Source organism: Calliopsis andreniformis, chromosome 12 (assembly GCF_051401765.1).
Source record: "Calliopsis andreniformis isolate RMS-2024a chromosome 12, iyCalAndr_principal, whole genome shotgun sequence".
NCBI lineage: Eukaryota > Metazoa > Arthropoda > Insecta > Hymenoptera > Andrenidae > Calliopsis > Calliopsis andreniformis.
The window spans coordinates 7,864,659-7,885,000 of NC_135073.1; the positions used below are offsets into that span (position 1 = coordinate 7,864,659).

The 20,342-nt window shown below is 35.1% G+C and overlaps 2 protein-coding genes across 2 annotated transcripts; both read right to left on the reverse strand.

Annotated features, from left to right (window-relative positions):
- Nucleotides 1-564: 564 nt before the first annotated feature.
- LOC143185818 (peroxidasin) lies at nucleotides 565-12,069 on the reverse strand. Its single transcript, XM_076389083.1, has 8 exons — nucleotides 10,902-12,069; nucleotides 6,141-6,912; nucleotides 5,049-5,476; nucleotides 3,591-3,838; nucleotides 2,074-2,323; nucleotides 1,252-1,370; nucleotides 1,015-1,174; nucleotides 565-906 (listed from the first exon to the last, which is right to left on the reverse strand). The coding sequence occupies exons 1-8, from the start codon at nucleotides 10,964-10,966 to the stop codon at nucleotides 828-830; spliced, it is 2,121 nt and encodes a 706-aa protein (XP_076245198.1). The 5' UTR covers nucleotides 10,967-12,069; the 3' UTR covers nucleotides 565-827.
- A 154-nt stretch (nucleotides 12,070-12,223) lies between these two features.
- Nucleotides 12,224-14,960, reverse strand: Prp3 (pre-mRNA processing factor 3). The gene is made up of 5 exons (XM_076389084.1): nucleotides 14,542-14,960; nucleotides 14,059-14,270; nucleotides 13,191-13,977; nucleotides 12,749-13,106; nucleotides 12,224-12,673 (listed from the first exon to the last, which is right to left on the reverse strand). Exons 1-5 carry the CDS (start codon nucleotides 14,687-14,689, stop codon nucleotides 12,274-12,276), a joined length of 1,905 nt encoding a protein of 634 aa, XP_076245199.1. The 5' UTR covers nucleotides 14,690-14,960; the 3' UTR covers nucleotides 12,224-12,273.
- Between the last annotated feature and the right edge of the window lie 5,382 nt (nucleotides 14,961-20,342).

Here is a 20,342-nt window from a genome sequence, read left to right on the forward strand (position 1 = left end):
ATTATAAAATACACGTATATAGTAAATGTATTTTCAACGCCTTTTTTAGTTTTGTTTGTTGTTTCTGAAAAGTACATATTGCAGACATAAAAACGTCAGCTTTTCATTTTTCGTGTGCTTTAATAATAGGAAACATAAAATTAATTTTTATGGTAAAATAGAAGTAAAAAATAAAAGAATTCATACTAATTGGAAAAATTCGCTACTTTAAAGAAATTTTCTTTATCAAAAAAAAAAAAAAAATGAAAAAAACTATATAGATAACTTTTAGAAAACTATATAGATAACTTTTCGAAATCGTGCGTAGCGAATTTTTGCTGTAAAATTACTTTGGACAAAATACAAAAGTGTTTGTAGCAAATTAAAAATTTTCCAACTCGTTCGCAATGTAACAAAATTATTTTTATTACACTTATTACAATTATACAAAAAATGTTAAACATATTAATAGGAAAATAGAGATACATACAGTTTCTGTATTTGAAAAAATTGACAATTATATATCGATTTACCTTAACATTAAAATATTTCTGAATGTGTAGTAAAAATTTGAGAAATTTTGCTAAAAGGTTTCTAATCGTAAGACGAGAGTACCTCATAAATTTGAATATAATACTTAACACTAGCAATCTATAAGCTAGTTGAATATCATGTTCAGTTATAGTCAATCATGAAGACAAGAATACACATTTTACAGTGATGGGTCTTAAAAATATTACAGGACTAAATTTTTTGCAAGTAAGGAACAATGTTGATGCGCATGAACATTTGTCAATAATTGAAAAATAATGCCTGTTATGTACAATTAAAAACATAGTGTGTAAAAATTACGAAATATTCGTCTCTTTCCAAAACAAAAGATTTGGTGAACCACTTGTGTGTATCGTACAATTTATCACATTGTTTCTGAAAAATTCAAAATTCGATTATTCTTCCGTGAAAAATATTATTTCATTAATTTTATTTTTCAAAAATTATTTATTAGTGATTCGTTGATCAAAACAACAAACTTACAAAAAACGATCCTTTAAAAGAAACGCTCTAGGTTGTATCCAATTTAATCTGTCGCCATTATAGCACAAGAGTTGTGCCATTGTAACTTTTCTAATTTCTTCCAATTGATTTAGTGTGAATGATCCCGGGCTATTTGTATTTTCATACCAATATCTATCACCTGCGTGACATATCATTTATTAGGATAATTGATAAAATACATGGTTATATATTTATAATTGAATGAAACCAGCTTACCAAAACGAATATTCCGAAAGGTCCGACCTAATAAACAAAGGAATGTTGGCCCCAGGACGGAATCGGATACAGGTGCTTCCGAAAGTGCTCCTGTTACTAAGTCTATGTCCTGCACATTTCTGCATATTGAATTAGATATAAATAATGAATTCTGATATGAAGTATTTCTTTGAAATTTACATTTGAGATATGTAGGGTGTTTTGATATTAAAGGCGAGATTGAGAACAAGGTAACCTTTTGTGAAGAGATAAGTCAGATTCCTAGGATAAGGTTTCTACAATTTCTACGAAAAGAACATTCAGTTGTAAAGGCTTTTCAAAGAATATTCTATAAATACCTACCGTAAAATGGAGTGAATAGAAACAGTAGTGTGAATAGAAACATAACTCTATGTGACCATAAATGGTATTTAAATATTTAAATATATTAAATGCAAACTTATAGTTATGTTCTTATCTATCCCACTGTTTGTATTTACTCTATTTTATGATATGCATCTTGTTTAAGTAATTAATACGTTTCGTAACATTTACAGTAATAATTTTAAGACAAACTTTTAAGCAAGAATCTGAAGTTTCGTGGTAACTGCAATTTTTCTTATTTTTTTCAATTTTCTGCATATATTTTGTACGCCAAAAGCTTATATTCTTAGCAATTATTTTTTCTATAATGAAAAAATTCGTAGTATGAACACTTTGAGCGCAGCAGTTTAACTATAAAATTCACTCCAAATACCTACAGATATCAATAGTAATCGATAGATTAATCCTTTCTCTAAAATTTCTTTCAAAAAAAGTTATTCAGTACGATCATCATCTTACTTATAAACTGCTCGTAGTTTTTCTATGGTGTCTTTGGCCATTGATCCCCTGAGGCTCTCGAAATCGTTAACATCCGGTAAATTGCAAAACGATCGCCACTTAACATAAAGCGGTAGACCGTGATCTCTTCCTTGTTGTATGACTTGTGCAGCGTAATCTACTGCGACATCGTTGCTTTTTCCATCGTGGAAGTATCGTTCCAACAGGATTTCATTCAATCCCGGCGGCAAAGGCTTCCTAGAATGTCCCGCTGTCGCGGAAATTAAATCTTGCATCCTAGATCGTCATTAAAACCAAGTTCTCATGGGACAGCATATCAGTAGATCGTGGTAACATTCAAACAAAATTTAATTGAAACTCTACTCGTTATTCTAAATAAGCTCCGCATCCAGAGTTTGGCATTAGTATTATAAATCTTACTGTAGGATTATTATACGAATGAATCCTTGTTAGGGATTGCTGTAGTATTATTATAAAAATTTTGTTGTCACTTTCTATATGCATGTAATAATATTGTTATGATGTTTTGAGGATTGATTCTACGTATCAAAATAAGATGAAAATCAAGAATAAGAAAACTGCGTATGGGAGCTCAGTTTAGAATTATTAATCGTTGCAAAAATGTCTAAAATTCGCGGGGAATGTATCTGATTTGGACTTATTCTACTGTCGGTGTACATTAGCCAGGTCAGACACAGCGCAGTCAGTAAAATAGGTCCCGAGTCAGACACATTTCACACGTATTTTAGACATTTTCTTAATAATTAATAACTTGGACATGAAGTCTGACACTGAATTTTATCTATTTTCGTTTTATCTTAGCATGCAGAATCACCTATTAAAATTTCTCACATCTGTCGTCGAACGCTCTAATACAGTGCAAAAATAAAATCAAGTAGTCAATTTTCCTTTTTTCTTTACATCCTAGTTGTCATAATCAAGTAGACTAAGTTTCCTCTGAACTTTTCTCGGAATTAATATTACTTAAATCTCAACTTGAGGCGATATTTACAAAAAGACTAATGGAGATCGTACTCCTATTGCTTCAAGATCAAAATGCATAATTATTATTTAAAAATGCTTTCACAAATCAAAAATAATTCTATCCATTGACCCAAATGTCTTAAGTGAAGAGAAGCCCTCGTAATGAATTACGCAAGAATTCTTCTATTACTGCAAGCGCGATCGAGTGACAGAGATAAGAGATCTTTAACAGTAGCTCGATCATCCCCGTGTAAAGTAGCTTCTAAATAACCATTCAAGAAACACCTCTCTACCTTCTCGAGATTTTATCTAGTCTTGGAGTGAAGTCCTCGGGAATTTACAACCCATAATTAATATTTAATAAAATCATGATTGATCTTACGAAATGCACATCCATTTCTGCAGACGGCTATCAGCTGTCACGTGCCTTTTAATAACATCAAGTCTTACGAAACGCATATACGCATGAAGCACGTCTACCATTATGTTCCCCTTTAAAACCGAGAACACGTTTACAAATAATTTCAACTGACCTGTAGCACCGATGATCAGTCGATCGATAGCGCCAGCCTCGTAAAACTCTTGGGGAGCGTAGAAGGCTGATAGTAAGGACCTTTCTCCGGATTTTAATGCTGATCGCGAGTCAACTAGGTCGAGGGTTTTCGGGGTCAGCGCCGCGATGAAGAAGAGACCCGCGGACGCAACCGAGTTCGAAAGCGTCGCGTCTGTTCGTGTGTCATAGCCCCGGAAGTAGCCACGATACATTAAGCGTAATTGGTACCTTCATAAATAATGACAATTTTATTATTAGGTTGTGCCATAAATTGTTGCTATTTTTCATACATTTTATGCTTCCATCCTAAAATACACCACAAGCGATCATTTCTTTAGTAGATTGTGCTATTTGTTTTTAAGTTCTTTTAATGCAATTTGAGATGAAATCTTAAAATGTATGGGTGTGTCATATCTAATTTTAATTACTGTTTTTAAATCTCAATTGGTGTGGTATTAGTATTATAACATAATCTAGTTGGGTCACTGGATTAGTACCTATATACATGATTATTTTACATAAATTGTTCCTTTTTATCATTCTGCACAGGTATTAGGATACAATTTTTAATACTATTAATTTATGAAGTAGGTATGATCCATTTTTTGATAAAAAATAAATGTGTTTTATGCAGGGTGACTATCCATTCTCAATCGACAGAATATTGAATTGAGCAAATGCGATAAGAACGGTGACAGTTCCTATCGATTTTCTCCTCTGGAATTATCTTACTGATAAGTCGAACCCCAATTTCTACGTTTCTAGTTTCTATGAACTGAACAGAACGAGTTAGAGAAAGTTAGAGAAATATAAACATGTAGTTTAAATGCAAAGAATTATCTAAAATAAAACTGAATTGAATAATAAAAAAATACATAAAAATTACGAAACAGTCAATTTTTAAGATATCTATCTTCTTTAATATGTTTTTTATATGCGTTAGAAAGAACTAATTTAGATAAAGGAAAACTCGCTTCCATTTAAAGGAAAAGTTGCAATTATAACACAATCTGTCATATAATTGTGTTTTGTTCTAAAACACTAAAGATAACAAAAGAAATTTAACTTGGGAATGATGATAAGTAAATTCATTTATCTAACTTAGTATAGAAAAATATTTTCTCAATTCAAAATCATTGAAATATTTTGTACATCCGCAAAAGTACACATTTTCTAAAAAATATTAATATCTAACGCATTTCAAACTATCCTTTGAATTAATTTATCACAAATCCCTCGCAATCATTCGGTGAAAAAAATTTAAAAAATTTACCTCGTCAAAAGTAATACAAATAATACTCATACATTCAAATTTACTCAACCAAACTGTGAGAAATATAGTACAACAAAAAGCTTAAAGTTTGAATTCTATTTGTAGAACGAACGCAACCTGTTAATCCGTTAAATTAATTACGACGTGAAAAGAGAGCAGACGTACTTGTCCAGAGTTGTTTCGCCGAGAACAACAGGCAGAAACTCGTTATAAGTTATATGCTCCATTTCCGCGATAACGATCCTTCTTGCTTCCTGGTACAGTTTCTCGTCGTCCCAGTGAGGATTCAGTTGTCCCAGCTCGCTCGCGACTCGGTTATGCTCCCGTAGAAAAAGCACATGCATTAGAGTGAGCCCGGGGTTCTCGTTCACCCTCGAGTCCCCGCTAAGAAAACACGGGAAAGCTTTGCTCGCGCCCCTGCAACTTTCGTACTTCGGCGAAGGCATGGGCAAGTTCTTCCTCTGCGTATTAAGCAAACCGCCCTTGCCAGATCGTAGCGCTTTTGCTACATCTTCAGAACTCCCATAAACGGGAGAGAGGTCCAAGTACGACGATGCTTGGTTAATCTGCTGTCGGGGACCAAGTTTGCATCCCTAAGAAAGATTCTTTTTGTATAGATTGTAGAAGAATGGTGTGCGGAAAAATTTGAGGGTGGTAAGGGAGGCTAAAATTAGTATTCTTGAATAGTTAATTATGGGTTGACAACACACGATTATTTCTTTGAGAGTCTTTGCATGAGCATAGAACATCACAACTTCTAATAGCTGTTGTAAATATTCATGTATATCGGGGCTTGTGAGACTTGTTTTTCTTAGGAAGAATCTGGTTTTAAGGAAATTGTAGACTGTATACAGTGGTGTTCGTTTAGTGATTGTGATTCTCACTGAATTAATTCTAGGAAACCTAAAGGTGGTAAAGGTGTCTACAAACTTTTACATAATTCGACTTTTTTATAAAACAACTTGTGCATTTTCCATGATTTGCTTCTGTGTAAACGAAGTAGATAATTTTACTCAATGATTATAAACATCTGAATTAAGTACTTTTTATATTTACCTATGTAATCAGCGAAATAATGCCTATGTTTTAAATTAAGGATGATTCCAAACCTTCTTATTCCTAGAGTTCATAATCCCATGTTATCCCCAACAGTACCTGGCTCTAACACCATGGATTAGATTTCTAAATTTCTAAGACTCTACCTCTCTCAATAGCGTTCGTGATCGCTAAACGTACACCACTGTGCTCTCGCATTACCTGTAACGAGTTTCCCGGATGTGGTGCCGATCTCGAGTACTCCATGCATCCGACAGCATTATCGGCGCGTATGGGGAAGCACTCAGGATGAAAATGCTCGTAATCCACGTCACAGCATTTCAGTTTGGCACCATCAGGCAGCTCCATCTTAGGCGTGTGCGCGAGGTCATGGACAAGGAATTGACCAAACAGTGCGGTGAGCGCCATCAGATAGGGATGTTTCAAATCCAGCCCGCCTGAATGCACTCTGGAGGACACGTCTCTGGCGCTGGGTAAATCAGTGCGTGGTAAAGAGACTCCATCCGCGTATTCAGGTGGCAGTAATCTGACATAAGCTTCTAGAGCTGCGCCCCAAGTCGGGTGCAAGGCATTGTTGCATTTTCCACTGTATGTCCTGTAGCGAGAGTCAATCCCCTTGCAGCTGACCATTAGTTGCAAAAGGGTAGACGAGTCAGGGCAGTTAATGGCGGCCACAGATGGTAGCACCGAGGATGCCTCTTTCGAGGACATGTTCAGAGCTTCCACCAGCATTATAGCCATGGTTTCGATTCGTAGAGCTCTTCTTGAGAGGTTTTGTGCGTGCTCTGTCATCTCGTGAGAGGCGCCGAGGTACCATGATGGTGATCCGTGATTCAAATGTGTGTGTGAGTTCAGGATCGCCCGCTCTGCCTGATGGTATTTCTCCATTGACACGTTGGTACGCCTACTCAGATCCCGTAACATGTTTGACGGCAAGGTCGTACTCTCAACGAGTACGAGCCAGACGAGGAATCTGCGAATCGGAATCTAAGGATAGGAAATATAAACTTCTTCGTACACAGGGCTGAAACTGTGCGTTAGTATTTCGGGATATGAAATTTGAGAAGGGACTATTTTCTTACAGAGCAGAGCAACTCAAAGATGTTCGTCTTGCGATTTTTTTTGGTCTACATGTTTTATGTTTGAAACAGACGTAGCCTGAGCAGTTCAAAGGCGTTAGGAATGTGTCGTTAAAATACCTATTTTATAAGTAAGTACGTCTTTAAGACGTCTTAAAAACTTAAATTTCAAGTGTACTTAGGAGTTTCAAGGAATAGATGTCTTGGAGACGTCCATAAGATATTTATGTGTTATCTGGATCACATTTTTAAAGTGTCCTGTTTTGTCACATAAAATGTTCAAAACTCCTTTTTAGGGTATCGGAAGATGAGTTAATGTCTAAATGTTTGATAGAGACGTCTTTAAAACATCCATAAAGACTGGAACAGATAATTCAGTCGATTTGACGTTAATTTTTAGTGTCTATACACAGTATGTTACCAAATTACTCGCCACTCGACTAAACTACTGGACGTGTCTGTTTCAGTTTTATGACGTATTTATGCTATCTGGGTTATAATGCTGATGGTAATAACAATTTGATCTGATCCTATAATACATACGAGAAACAGAAATAGAAATTTAGAATGAATTCACTTAGAAATGAAGTACACTATTGTTTAATGTGAACTCACAGGTCGACACCGATACGTGTGTCATCTCATGAAATGTTGAAGCATGCAATCGCACACTACTCGTAACAGTGATAGACCTTTAAGCGATAATTCTATGGGGAACAGAAAGGTTCTTGCGCAATAGCAAATAAGAGGGGTCTCGTGCAATCCTAGTTCCACAACGAATAATCCCGTGAGAACTGGGGATTCGTCAATTATCTGTAATAAAGTTGAAAATAATGTGCCTGTAGAAAACTTCGTGGCGTCAATATCGTGAGAACGGAAGGAAGGTGTTGAAACTGAATCGCAATAAACTCTAATGATCTCATATTTGCATTTCTCATTTATTTTTTAATAAGTATCTGAACTGTCTGAAACACTCTCGGGCAGTACTAATAATTAATAGCTTCACTGTTCTTTCGAACTTATTAAAATGGAACATCTTACGTGAAACTGTCACACATGTCCATGTCTGGTAGCAGGTAACTTGATACTGCATCAAACTCTGAGGTCTTTCGGAGATTAAAAATATCCAACTATTGACAACACAAGTTGAAACTTGACAGCGTGAAACCCTTGAGCATTAACATCGTGAGAACCTACAAGACGTTGAAATCCCCATAGTTGTGTTACGCCCTTCCCCTTAGTGAACTCGTGAGAAATCGTCTGTGACTGGTATCATACGGTAGTGTACCTTGACGTTACCTAATAATCGTCATGTAAATTCAATGCTTGTCTTATTACCTAACTTGACAATGATGAGATAGGATCAACCATTAACAACACAATTGTAGGGTTGGGCGCGTTTGGGCCAGAGGTTCTCGTCGTTCCTACATCCGCATTGCAAATGAAACCCAGGATGAAACCTAGCCTGTCTTTTCATGCAGCTAAGAAGCACAGCTAGGAAAAAAATCGCACGATTCCTTGATAAATTAGCTTGCTTGTTAGCGAGGGAAAAATGGGCCTACCGATGCTGAACGTGTCGCGTGACTTGTTTCAACATTTATCACGGGAATCGCCATGAATTCTCCTGAGACCTTGTCTACGAGATGGCATTTCACCTCATTCCAGCCGAGCCATTGTTCCTTATACTGTTTATCGCGTTAAATTCATTCATCGATTTCACCTTCAGAGGGGAGAGAGTTGCCTAATGCATACTCTTCGTCTAAATCGTACTTGGCTAATTTGCTTCTTTTCTTTCTTTCCATGTTTAAAGGTCGCGTTTGTATAGGTTACTACTGATATTAAGGTAATGAAAATTGCATTACCTACTTGAAATTTTAACGTGTTATACAAATTAACATATTTGTGGAATTTTAGAAATTGTAGTGACAATTAATTTCTATTAGTGTATAGATAGAATATTAGGTAGAAATAAATAGGTTTCTTCTGAATTTTTATTCTGCGATCGCTCATACTACTGGTGCAACATTAATTTTTGCTAGACCATCAAATATTAAACATTTTTTCCCAATTAGTAATAACAAAGTATGTGTTAGCAAATGACTCTCTTCCTTATTATAATATTTGCATATTACTTTTAAATTAGGTGCAAGTTAGGTAACTGGTAGCAAAAGCATATCTTTCACTCAATATTGTGAAGAAGCTTATAATATATTAATTAATTTTGGCAAACAGTAAAAATTATAATAATAGATGTCTTAAACATCAAGCTAGAATTTGTAATACCAATTTATATACAAATCAATACCAAATAGAAAATATAATGACCATTAGTAATACAGTTTTGACAACTCTTCCTTATCTCCCAAAGGTAAACGTCTCAATTTGGTTTCTTTTCAATTCATACTGCGGTGACATGTAACGAACTTAGGCGACCTTAAAAAGGAGATTGAAAAGGACTCGCTGTTTGACATTTAAACTTCTTCCTCGTTCTTTTGTGATTTTCTTACGTAATCGTCTTTGCTCCCATGATTAGCGCCCGTATGAATTGACGAGGACCATTACTTGGTAACGAGGTTCACTTTTACTAAAGGTATTTCACAAAATAGATTCTCTTGGTACAGAAACTAGAAAAGTGCTTACATTTTACAATTTAAAGCTTTATTTCATGGAGTTGAAGGTAGGAAACCATCGCGAATCACCTTTATTCTCTTATCTCAAAATTAAAGTTCTTAAATTAATTTTCATGAAGGATATTGTATAATTAATTTAATGAAATATCTTAGATTTCTGATTTACATAAAAAAATCAAATTTCTATATTGAATAAAGGCGATAAATTAAAATTTGTAATAAAGATATAATTATTTGCAATGCTTTAACTGAATTAGTTACATTAGTGATACAAATGATAATACTATTTTGAATTTGATGCATGCTTATTTGAAAATTCGATTACTAATTTTCAAAATAAGAAACTGAGATAGGACTTAAATAGAAATACAATTCTCAGAAGAATATATATCTATTTAATGTAAATCTTCGACGAACATTTAAGGATACAGTGTTAGGAATACTCAACGAAGAAAAGTATTAATTTATTAGATAATGAAAGATTAATGATTAAATGACAGTTATATTATACAGTAAAATCAATTTACTTTATAATACGTTTTATATAAAATATGTATTTTTTCACGCGTACATTCACAATGCTTCACACAGTGAAACTATTTACAATAATTCATTATCATCTAAAACAGAAATATTAGATATATTATTAAATGGAAGTAAGGAACACTCGATCTTGTCGAGAGAAGTTCATACGTGTCATAAAGAACCCTAAACTTGTGAAAACTATGTGAAAATCGAGTAAAAATAATCGAAATATACATATGTATAGAATGCTTTCTAATTGCAAGAAAAAATCCAATCAATCATTGCACACAATTTCGTTATCTGCTTACTTATACGTATATGTTAATACACATTATTATCAAATTTCCTATATTTATTAATTTATGCTTGACAGTTTATTCGAAAATAACGAATCCTTTCAATTAAAAAGGAATGAAGCCTTCATTTTTATTTTCATCAGTAGTTGCAAAACATATGAATGATCGCCTAAACAAAAACCTATTCCAACAGCATTTAACCCAGACAACAATAGTCACCCCTTTAAATTTCCCATCCACATACTTTCATCATACCAATAGTATAATAATCATTCCCTTCATTTCTCTCTTAAATGTAGGTAAATAAAATCCGACAAATCATTAACCATTTATCATTCCTCCGTGAAAAAAAAAGCAATCAATCACAAAATACCGCGAAAATCACCCTCCACTGAAAAAGAGGCACAGCTTACGAAGAACGGAAACACTCACCGCGACAGGAAGGCAAAGGCACCAATCATGGTGCTTCGTGGCACGCAGATATTTCCAAAAACCATCACGCGTACGACGTGCGATTCAGTGCTATCATCGACGCACAGTAGAATTCATTTGCCTCGTTCAATTTCGCAAGAGTCGCGGCGGGTATGCGCAAGAACACGAAGTGGCAAACCTGAACTGAGACCGATCCTCGAACGAAAGTAAAACCCAAGTCTGGTCGGTCGGCTCAAAGAGTGGGGCCCGCAAAAGGATCACGCTGATGCACGTAGGGTGTCAACAATGCACCGCGTGCCAGTGTAAGACGTTTACTTAGAGACACGGGTAAAAGTGCATCGTCGCTTCTGCAGTTGGATTGGTATTATGAACGAGACCAAGGTTCACCTTTCATAGACTACGGTTTGCTCGTAGTCGCGGTTGGAAGTGCTGTTTCAAGGCTCCAAAGGTGCGTTCGCACTTTCGTATCGCGCACGACACGCTACCTGTGCTTACACCCTGCGCGTGTTCGGTCGCGACGTGCCTACCTCCATGATAATTGACACTTACGGGCTTGACCGTAATGACGATCGTGGATTAAAATTCTTAGGAACGATACCGCGAACGAGCGACCACGCGATCACGTGTTTGCACGCCCACGATCCCGCGAACGGGGGCATCCGCTAAAGGGTATTGCGTGTCACGTGTGTGCATTGCACCTGGCAAGAGTAATTAGAGAGGCTGATTTGGGAGATGCAATGATTTTTAGTGGTCCCTGCATGGGATTGCATCTCGATAATGGAGTCGTACTTCAAACTTAACGTGAACGTAATTGTTGATATTAAATGTTTAAGCATGCGAAACTGGAAAGAAGACGTTCAAAGATATAGACGAATATAGAAGAGAGAAAAAACTTCTTAGTAATTGTATTGACGTTTCGGAATGACCTAAATTAGCTATTAGCTCTTCTACTTATTGTTAGTTTTATCATCGTTTTAAACTTTTTATATTGGCGATATACAAAATGAGTGTTTCAATGCAAACTTTTGGTATAAAAAATTTATTTGATAATTAATAGAAACTTTGATCTTCAGTTAAATAGTAATACTTACATGCCACATTGCATAATCATCATTTTAATTATGTCATCTTAAGAACTCAACTTTGTGTCTTGGATCGAGGGTTTCTATACTACTTAAAAAAAAAAACTATGCATTCTTAGAGGCCTTGAGCACTTTTATTTTCGCTCCGTGTGCCACTGTGTACATTTTTTGATCTTCCACTATTCTCTTTTCTCATAGTAATTATTTATTTAAATTGTATTGAAATAATCTATAATCGCATCCTCGCATTAGCATGTTAATGTTTATTGCTTAATTTACGGAAATCAGTTCTAAGAGCGAATATCGTCTGTGTTATCAAGAACCGCCCCGCTATAAGCTAAATCCCAATAATGTTCGACTTGGTGCTTTTTAAAGTGCTCTCGAGCCATTTTCTCGATAGGACAAACTTTAAACTTGATTTCACCAAAATGACGTGTTTTACTGGTACCTTCCCATACAAGAACACACTTGTTCGGCACATCGTTGCCGTCGTTATCTTTTATTATGTCTTCTTCCCATTTGATGCGATGCATCATTAATTGTTTGTATTTACTTAATTGTTTTGCTCCTCCTTCTACAACAACAACATTGCAATCTCGGAAAAGCATTACACAGCCTGTGAGATACAGCTGTTTCGCATTCGTTTCCACTTTAAACTTCTTTGAAGCATTATTTAACAGCTCGCGTATTCTGTAAAGACAATATTAAACATTATATGAAATAAGTTTACAAACGACACTAACGACAATAATTTTTGTAACTAACCTATAAACAGCTACATGTACCCCAAGCGTAGTATCCTCCTTAAGTTTCCTTGCTTTCTTTTCACGTCGTTGATCTGCCGTGAGCCTTCGAGCTGCATTAGCATCCTCGTGTGCCTTTAATCTCTTAGCCATTTGTTGTCGAACGTGAGCTTCTATTTTCGTAGGATCCTGTACCGCTTCTGTACCTAATACTCTCATGAGATTTGAAATTCGCAATTTTGGTTCTGGCGGAGGTTCAAGACCCAATCGAATTTTTTCTTGTTCTTCCTTCCATGCTTCTCGCCTATTTTGTCTGCGTAATTTTTTGCGTTCTTTCTTTGTTAAGAATACAGGCATATAAATGGGTTTCAATGGGTCAGCTGAAATAATAAAAAGAAAGTCTTAACTGAAGTTTAGTACTTATATATAAGAAATTCACGCATTATATATAGAGAAATACGTACTAGGTGGTCTCATTTGCGTGGGATGTTCTACTAAATTAGTAATCGTAGAATTTTTAATTGCCGTTTGTTCATCTTCATTCGGATATCCACCTGTTAAAATGACTGAGTCCCACCACTCTACATTAGGCACATCTTCGCTAAGAGCTTCTGTTTTCGGCGCTATAAGCGCTAGTTTAGTAGCCGAGCTTATACCAGTTTTCCTAGCAATTTGACTAATTTCATTCTGTAACTTTTCTAGCTGAGCCTTCATACGAATTCTTTCCGCTAACTGTTGAAACTTTCCTGGCTCATGGAACTTTAATGTACGTTTACCACGCACCGCTGGTTTAACACCTATTCTGGTATCGAAAAAGTGAGTGTCTTGAATTTCTTCTGGGCCTTTGGACTCTTGTAACTGCGCCTTGAACTCCTCTCGTTTCTTTGCTCGAATATTAGCTTTCAGCGTTGGCACCACTTGGGTCAGCTGCACTTCCTTGCCTGTTATGTCCACAGTTCTTCCAGACTCATCCAAGATCAATGGAGTTGGTTTGTCAGGAACACTGACGTTACCCAGTAATCCTGAACTTAGTTTACTTCTAATTTGAGCTTGTAAAGCAGCAAGTTTTCGTGCTTTGTCTGAATCTGTTTTGCTTAATAAGCCTTGGTTATACATGCTTCCTACTGTAGGTAACGAATCCCGTGTTTTAAGTAGTGGTTTTACAGGTGTTACCTCTTCCTGTTTTATAGCTTTTAGTGCCCTTTTCCTTTCCTCGATCTCTCTTTGGGCATTAGCCATCATTTGTCGTATCTACATAAAATAAATTATTATGAGTACAAACAGGATAATTATATATCCATATATAAATATTTACATGTGCAAACTCAATACCTTATCTGCAGATAATTGTGCTTCAGTAGTTTTTTCATTTTTTATGTCATCGTCTCTAAACCTAGGTTTCTTAGCATCTTTATCCTTGTCTTTATCTTCCACATGGTTTCTCTTTTTACTTTTTTGTGCTGCTTTAGCATCATCGTATATTGCAAATATTTTTTCAGTTAACTTGCTTGCCTTTTTGTCTTCTAGTAATGCAGACAATTTATCTATAACAGACAAGAAAATATTTAGTACTATATTTGATGCTACATTAATTTTATATGAGAAAGTTTCGAATGTGTACTTTATATTATAGCAATAACTATGGAATGAAGGGATTCATTTTTCTTAATAAATTAATGTACAAAGTTACACTTTATATGCTTGCTAGTATGTACAAATAATACTATATTATTGTATTTCAAAACAATCATATCTATAATTATAATATAAAAAAAAATGATTAATGAATTAATCTTGTTTTATACTATTACTAACCTGCTGTTTTACGTTTATCGTAGCCAGAAGTGATACAATTGACAGCCGTGGTAACGATAGCAGGTTCCCCAAAACCAAGGAATTTGTGAACCGCCTTTTCGATTTGCGGTTTCATCTCATCTATTTCTTTCCTCGTTAAATACGCCATTTTTCTAATTCTATTGTGAAGAACAAATTTATTTAAAAACCCGTCAATTCAACAGAAACTTCTTTACTTTGCAACATAACCTCTACAACTTATGAGGTTAAGTATTGCATCTTCGTCGCACTTCTGTTTAGGTACAGCAATTTTATATCCCACAAAGTAACAAGCATACATTTACTTTATGCAGCATTGTCATGGCATTTTTTATAGTAGAATATTTGCTTTCAAATTAAACATTGCAAACATAATTCAACACCGATATCACATTGCAAAACTGTAATTGTATATCGGTTATCAAATATGTTTAGTTATTTACTAGATTTTTCGGTGAAATCAGTATTACCAACAGTGTCATAGTTCTCTGTTAGTGTAACTAGTTCGAACGTAGGGGAAAACGTCGTGAAATTCCTAGGAACTAGTAAGTTTCTCGTGGTAACTATTACTAGATGGCGGGATTTTTAAAAATTTTAGATGGCAATATTTAAAGATAAAGGTAAAAAATATTATTATTTGATTATACTGTTTTCTTAATAAGCTTGTAAATACTTAACGTAAAATGAATTAATTTATTTCGTTTCTATCTTTTTATTTCAATGAAATTTTCGTTTTCCATACAATTACTTCCTTTTAAATAAAACACACACCTTAATTTAGACTACAATTAGTTCTGCATTAATTCATACAGTACAGTATTAACTACTTAACTTACTTCTACTTCTTCTGTTTAGTGCAATAAGGAAATGCGATAGAAAATACTTTGAATAATACACATGTATTGATAAAGAACAAGTAGCAAGTAAATTAAACATAATTATTCATATTTGTCTCTTTTCATAAGTAGTATTAAAGTGAAAGTTATCATAAATGCTATCTTGCCGCAAAATGTTATACTTGTTACAAAAATAAATTAAAATCAAGTAGGACCATTCAAAAAGAATTGTCAATTTATTCTTCGAAAACTATATTCACATATTCTAAGCAGATGTACTCTAGAAACGTTTAAGATGAGAATAAGGTTTTTTCCCCATTTATTTCATTTAATTAATAATAGCACAATGTGTAATAATTGTTGCAATGTACGAGCCTTTTGAAATGGACAAATGTTCTTGCGCAAACTTCTGAAAGTAGCTCTTTAAACACTGGGCATCTGTTGCTGCGAAGCACGACAGAAATTCCTGAGAGGTCACCCGCACGTAATAAATCTAGATTTGCGTAAAGTTTTGCGATAGTAACTTTAGATGAAGGCAGCGATATAAATCCACAAAGTAGCGCAAGTGAATGATGATCCTAAAAAATCCGTGGCTTTACACGTCCATTTCGTTGCAGCGCACCATTTTGTGTCTCATGTTTGCATGTGCATATATGTATGTATACATTTCGTAAATATTTTCTCACACAATAGACTTTCAAGCACGTATAAAAAGTATTCGAAAATATTCTATGATCTGCAATAGTTTATAAGTAAAATTTTTTGACAATATCATGCAAAAATTTATCTATTTGTTTATTAGAAGGATTTCATTATTTACTAAATTATTATTAGAATTTTATTTAGTTAAATTTATGATTTGTAAAAATTATTTAGTGAAATATGTTTTGTGGCTGAAGAGTCCTATATTTGTAGTCCTATAGCATAATTAAAAAAACTTATTAGGTACTTATCATAATTTAAGATTCATCTGGAGATCTAAAAAAGTCACTAATCACGCGATGAAGTTAATAAATTTTACAAATAACAGGGTTAGACTTTTGAGAGGTTCATATTTCGAGTCATAATTATCACAGTAGATCTTATCCGCGTCTTGAACGCGTTAACATTAGGAATTGGAATTGGAATTGGTAATACATTCGAGTCCAATGACCCACCCATTGGGTCAAAGGTTAGCTCTCTTCATTAGCCAATGACACAACATATGAGCCATATTTATGCCGAAAGGTCTGTTGGCAAAATATACTGGTCTCGAATGTGTTACAAGGAACTTTTTAGTTGATGCAAGTTTTAGCTCAAATTATTTGCTTTTCGCGAGTGTGATTAATAAGTTTTTAATAAGTTTCTGTAACCAGTTAAGAACTTAATGCTAATCCTATATTATAATTCAAACCCAATAACATTCAGACAGGAAATAGAAAAGTATTGCGTTGCAGTTAAGCTAGCAATAAATCATGCTAAGTTCTAGAGGAGTTCGATAAGACATGCTATACAGCTGTACTTGTTAGAATGAAATATATGAAGGTGTAAGGGACGAAAGGAGCTGCGGGGATAGCGAAATAGCAGTGGACCGATAACCGCAAATGAGAATGGTAGAGGGAACTACGCTGTTCTACGCTTCCCTGGTGACCGATGAGGCCAATTCTGCCAACCACATTTGCTTCGTTTGAAGCTGTTGTTCAGGACTTTTCTGTTAATTGAAAACGAAGAAATTAGAATACCCTCCTCCGTCCGGTTATCTTAGGCCACCGACGAGTTTCAGCTTTGCAAAAACTTCGCCTGTATTGTGGACAAGTGCCCCGAGAAATTGAGTTACGTTGACAAAGAAATACATTGACTAAACCACTTTAAATGTTTGAATGGGCTTAAGGAAGTCCGCCTGGTTCGAACTGTATAAAGAGGATTGATAACTTCAGCTGAAAGCCCGTCCAGTTTTTACGGTAGTATCTTCTGCCACGAGGCTTTCTGCTAGCAGCAAATGCTAATTAAATTACTTCAGATAAAAATGTAGCTGTTGCAAGATATAGCGAAAATATTATATTACCATGAAAATAGTTACTGCAATATTGGGCTGGGAGTTAATTAAGGTTTATCACGGGTTTTGCAAACATTTTTTTATTTCTTTGTAGTTTTATAAATATCTATTTTATAGCTTCAGTACATACAATATCACTAGAGAAATACAGAAAGGTTGTTTTTTAATTAATTTTAACAATTTGAAATTTGAAATGTTTGAAATTAGTTCTGAAATAAAGAATGGGATTGGAAGAAGTATAAATATTTATTGTAATGAAAAATTCGAAATTCTATCTATTCCGAAATTTTAAACATTTTAAATCTACCTGATTTAATGTGATTTGAAGTAATGTATTAATAGGTAAAGTAAAGTTGATGACAGGACATGTGCTAAAAATACTGATCTTCAACGAATGCAGCATTTTCACCTGAGTGTTGTTACTAGTGGATGTTAAAAAGTATTAAGAGGTATTATAGATATTAAGGGCTGTTGAAAAGTGGTAAGAGGTCTTAAAGCTTGATAAAGTTGATACTGTACCTATGTGTAAATACTGATATTTAACAAACACAACATTTTCACATCAGTGTAGGTATCAATGGATGTTAAAAGGTGTTAAGGACTGTTACAAGGTATTAAAAAGTCTTAAAAGATGAAAAATTCGTAATGCTGCATGCGTTAAAAATATTCATCCTTAACAGACACAGCATTTTCATCTACATGTGCTCTGCAAATGAAAATGATAATTTTATCATTACAAACTTTGCATTTTCTAAGTTCTTTAAAACAGAGCAGTGGTAAAGTACATGTGTACACGCATTTAACGACGATAAAAAATAGGATTTCGAACATTACACAGACGTCGTTCTCGAAGGATTAAATACGTCAAAGTCGATGAAAATATAGAACGACCTCCCATCTATTCTTTTTCTTTTTCCCCGCCCTTTTACGTCACAGTTTACAGGAACATCGTTGTACTTCATACTATGGCCCAACGTAACAAATTTCTTAATCATAAGAAGCGTCAAATGCTGCGAGACAAATATCGAACGCTATCCACGTTAGTGTCTCCTACGTGAACGAGTTAATCCTCCGTTGATCACACAACAGGATCACAGAACCGAAATTACCAATTACCCCCTGTTTCGCGGCATACATACCGAAAAAGCTTTCCCATCGAATTTCATTTGTAATTTATCTCGGTAACTGGGTTTCCCCTGTGTCGTCAGGCCCCCTGGAAAGCACACATTCGAGTCGCGTACCGATATCGACGCACTGGCGGCGCGTTCGTGAAAACGGCTGGGCACTTGCACGCATACCGTCACGTTATACCGTGTTCCACCTCTAATATTCAGTCAGTACGTATCGGACCAGTCGTGTTTCTTCGTAAATTTAACGATTTTACCGGCAGACGTGGGCACGTCCCGAAATGATGTACGGCCCGCTCGTATGACTCGGCAGCTAATGCTTTAATATGCGCAAAGGGTGCCATGCCCGTGTCACGCGGATTACCGCTAATTGTAGTTTATGCTTTATACTATGCTATTCTCTTGTACGCCCCAACCGTCCGTTGGGCATTCAATATGTACAGACCCCGTTGTTTACCTGTATTCGTGAACACACGCCCCCATGGGTATATATCCGCATAACAATTTGTATTTGCGCGCGGTTCAGCCGCGCGCTTTACGCGCGTCTACAGTTTGTACAAGTTGCTCGCTTCCAAGTACAAATGTTATCATTTCGGAAAATACGCGAAGACGCGGGGGAATGTTATCGGGGAAACGACCGACGGCGGGATCGTAAATGGAATAAGTTTCTTCTTCCGATTTCCTTCGCCACTGGAAATAGTTTTTGGCCGTTGTTCTCCCCATTCGTTTTTATTTTGTTCAAATTCGATGGGGCGTTGGAGAAAGGATCCAGCCCTTTCGCAAGGCGGGTATGGTGATATACAGCGTGTTTCCAAACATGTGGGACATTTTTGGAGATTCTAGACATGAAGGCAATGGAAGAAGTTCATATGCATCTATGTCTGAAAAACCTTAATTTTTTAGTTATATGCTATTTTATATTGCATACGATGTGATACTTTCTTTAAGATCTATGATTGTGTGCTACTCATTTAAGGGCCTGGAATATCCCTGGGCCTAGTAGGGCCTTAAAGAAGATAGCATACTTTTGATTAGAATAAACGGAGTAGAGTGTTGATCAGATTAAATGTTCATGTACATCGACTATCACGATGATCTGCAATTTACATTTCGTAATATACCTTGATACGTCAAGTAGGCAACGTTTGTATAGAGAATGTCAATCGGAGTTAATTATCGTGGCGATCGTGTGCAAGAAGATTGTGAATAATAGTAAGTGGTACAAGGAATTCGTGTCTTCTAAGCGATTTACGCGTCGTAGTTCCATTATCGTAAAGATTCTTTCTAGATTAGAAATATTGTGTAATTCTGTATGATTATTGGACATTTGAAATGTAGTCTCTGTATTGTGGATGAGTATTGTTAATTACTATTTGGTAATATCTTGCGCATTATTTTATCAATACTTTAACGATTATAATGAATCATTATTATTATTAATGATAATGAAATGTTTGTTGGCATCACCAGGTTCTTAAATGCATTATAAAATTTATGACATTTTATTAATAATGTTACAGAATTTCATACATTTTTGAAGATATAATTTTAGTAGTATTAATATCTTTGTCACATTTAGCATTTTATTATCCTAATATAATTTTAATGTGTTAAGAATGTTGCCGACATGTTTAACACCATTATAATTTGAAATTTAGAGTGCAAGAGATGCTAAATGTTCAGACAGGGTTCAGTTAAGGTAATGCTACTGTCACGTCAAGATTATGTCAATGTCTTGACTCAAGGAAAACGTAATTACAGCTGTCACTAAGCTTAAAAGCACGT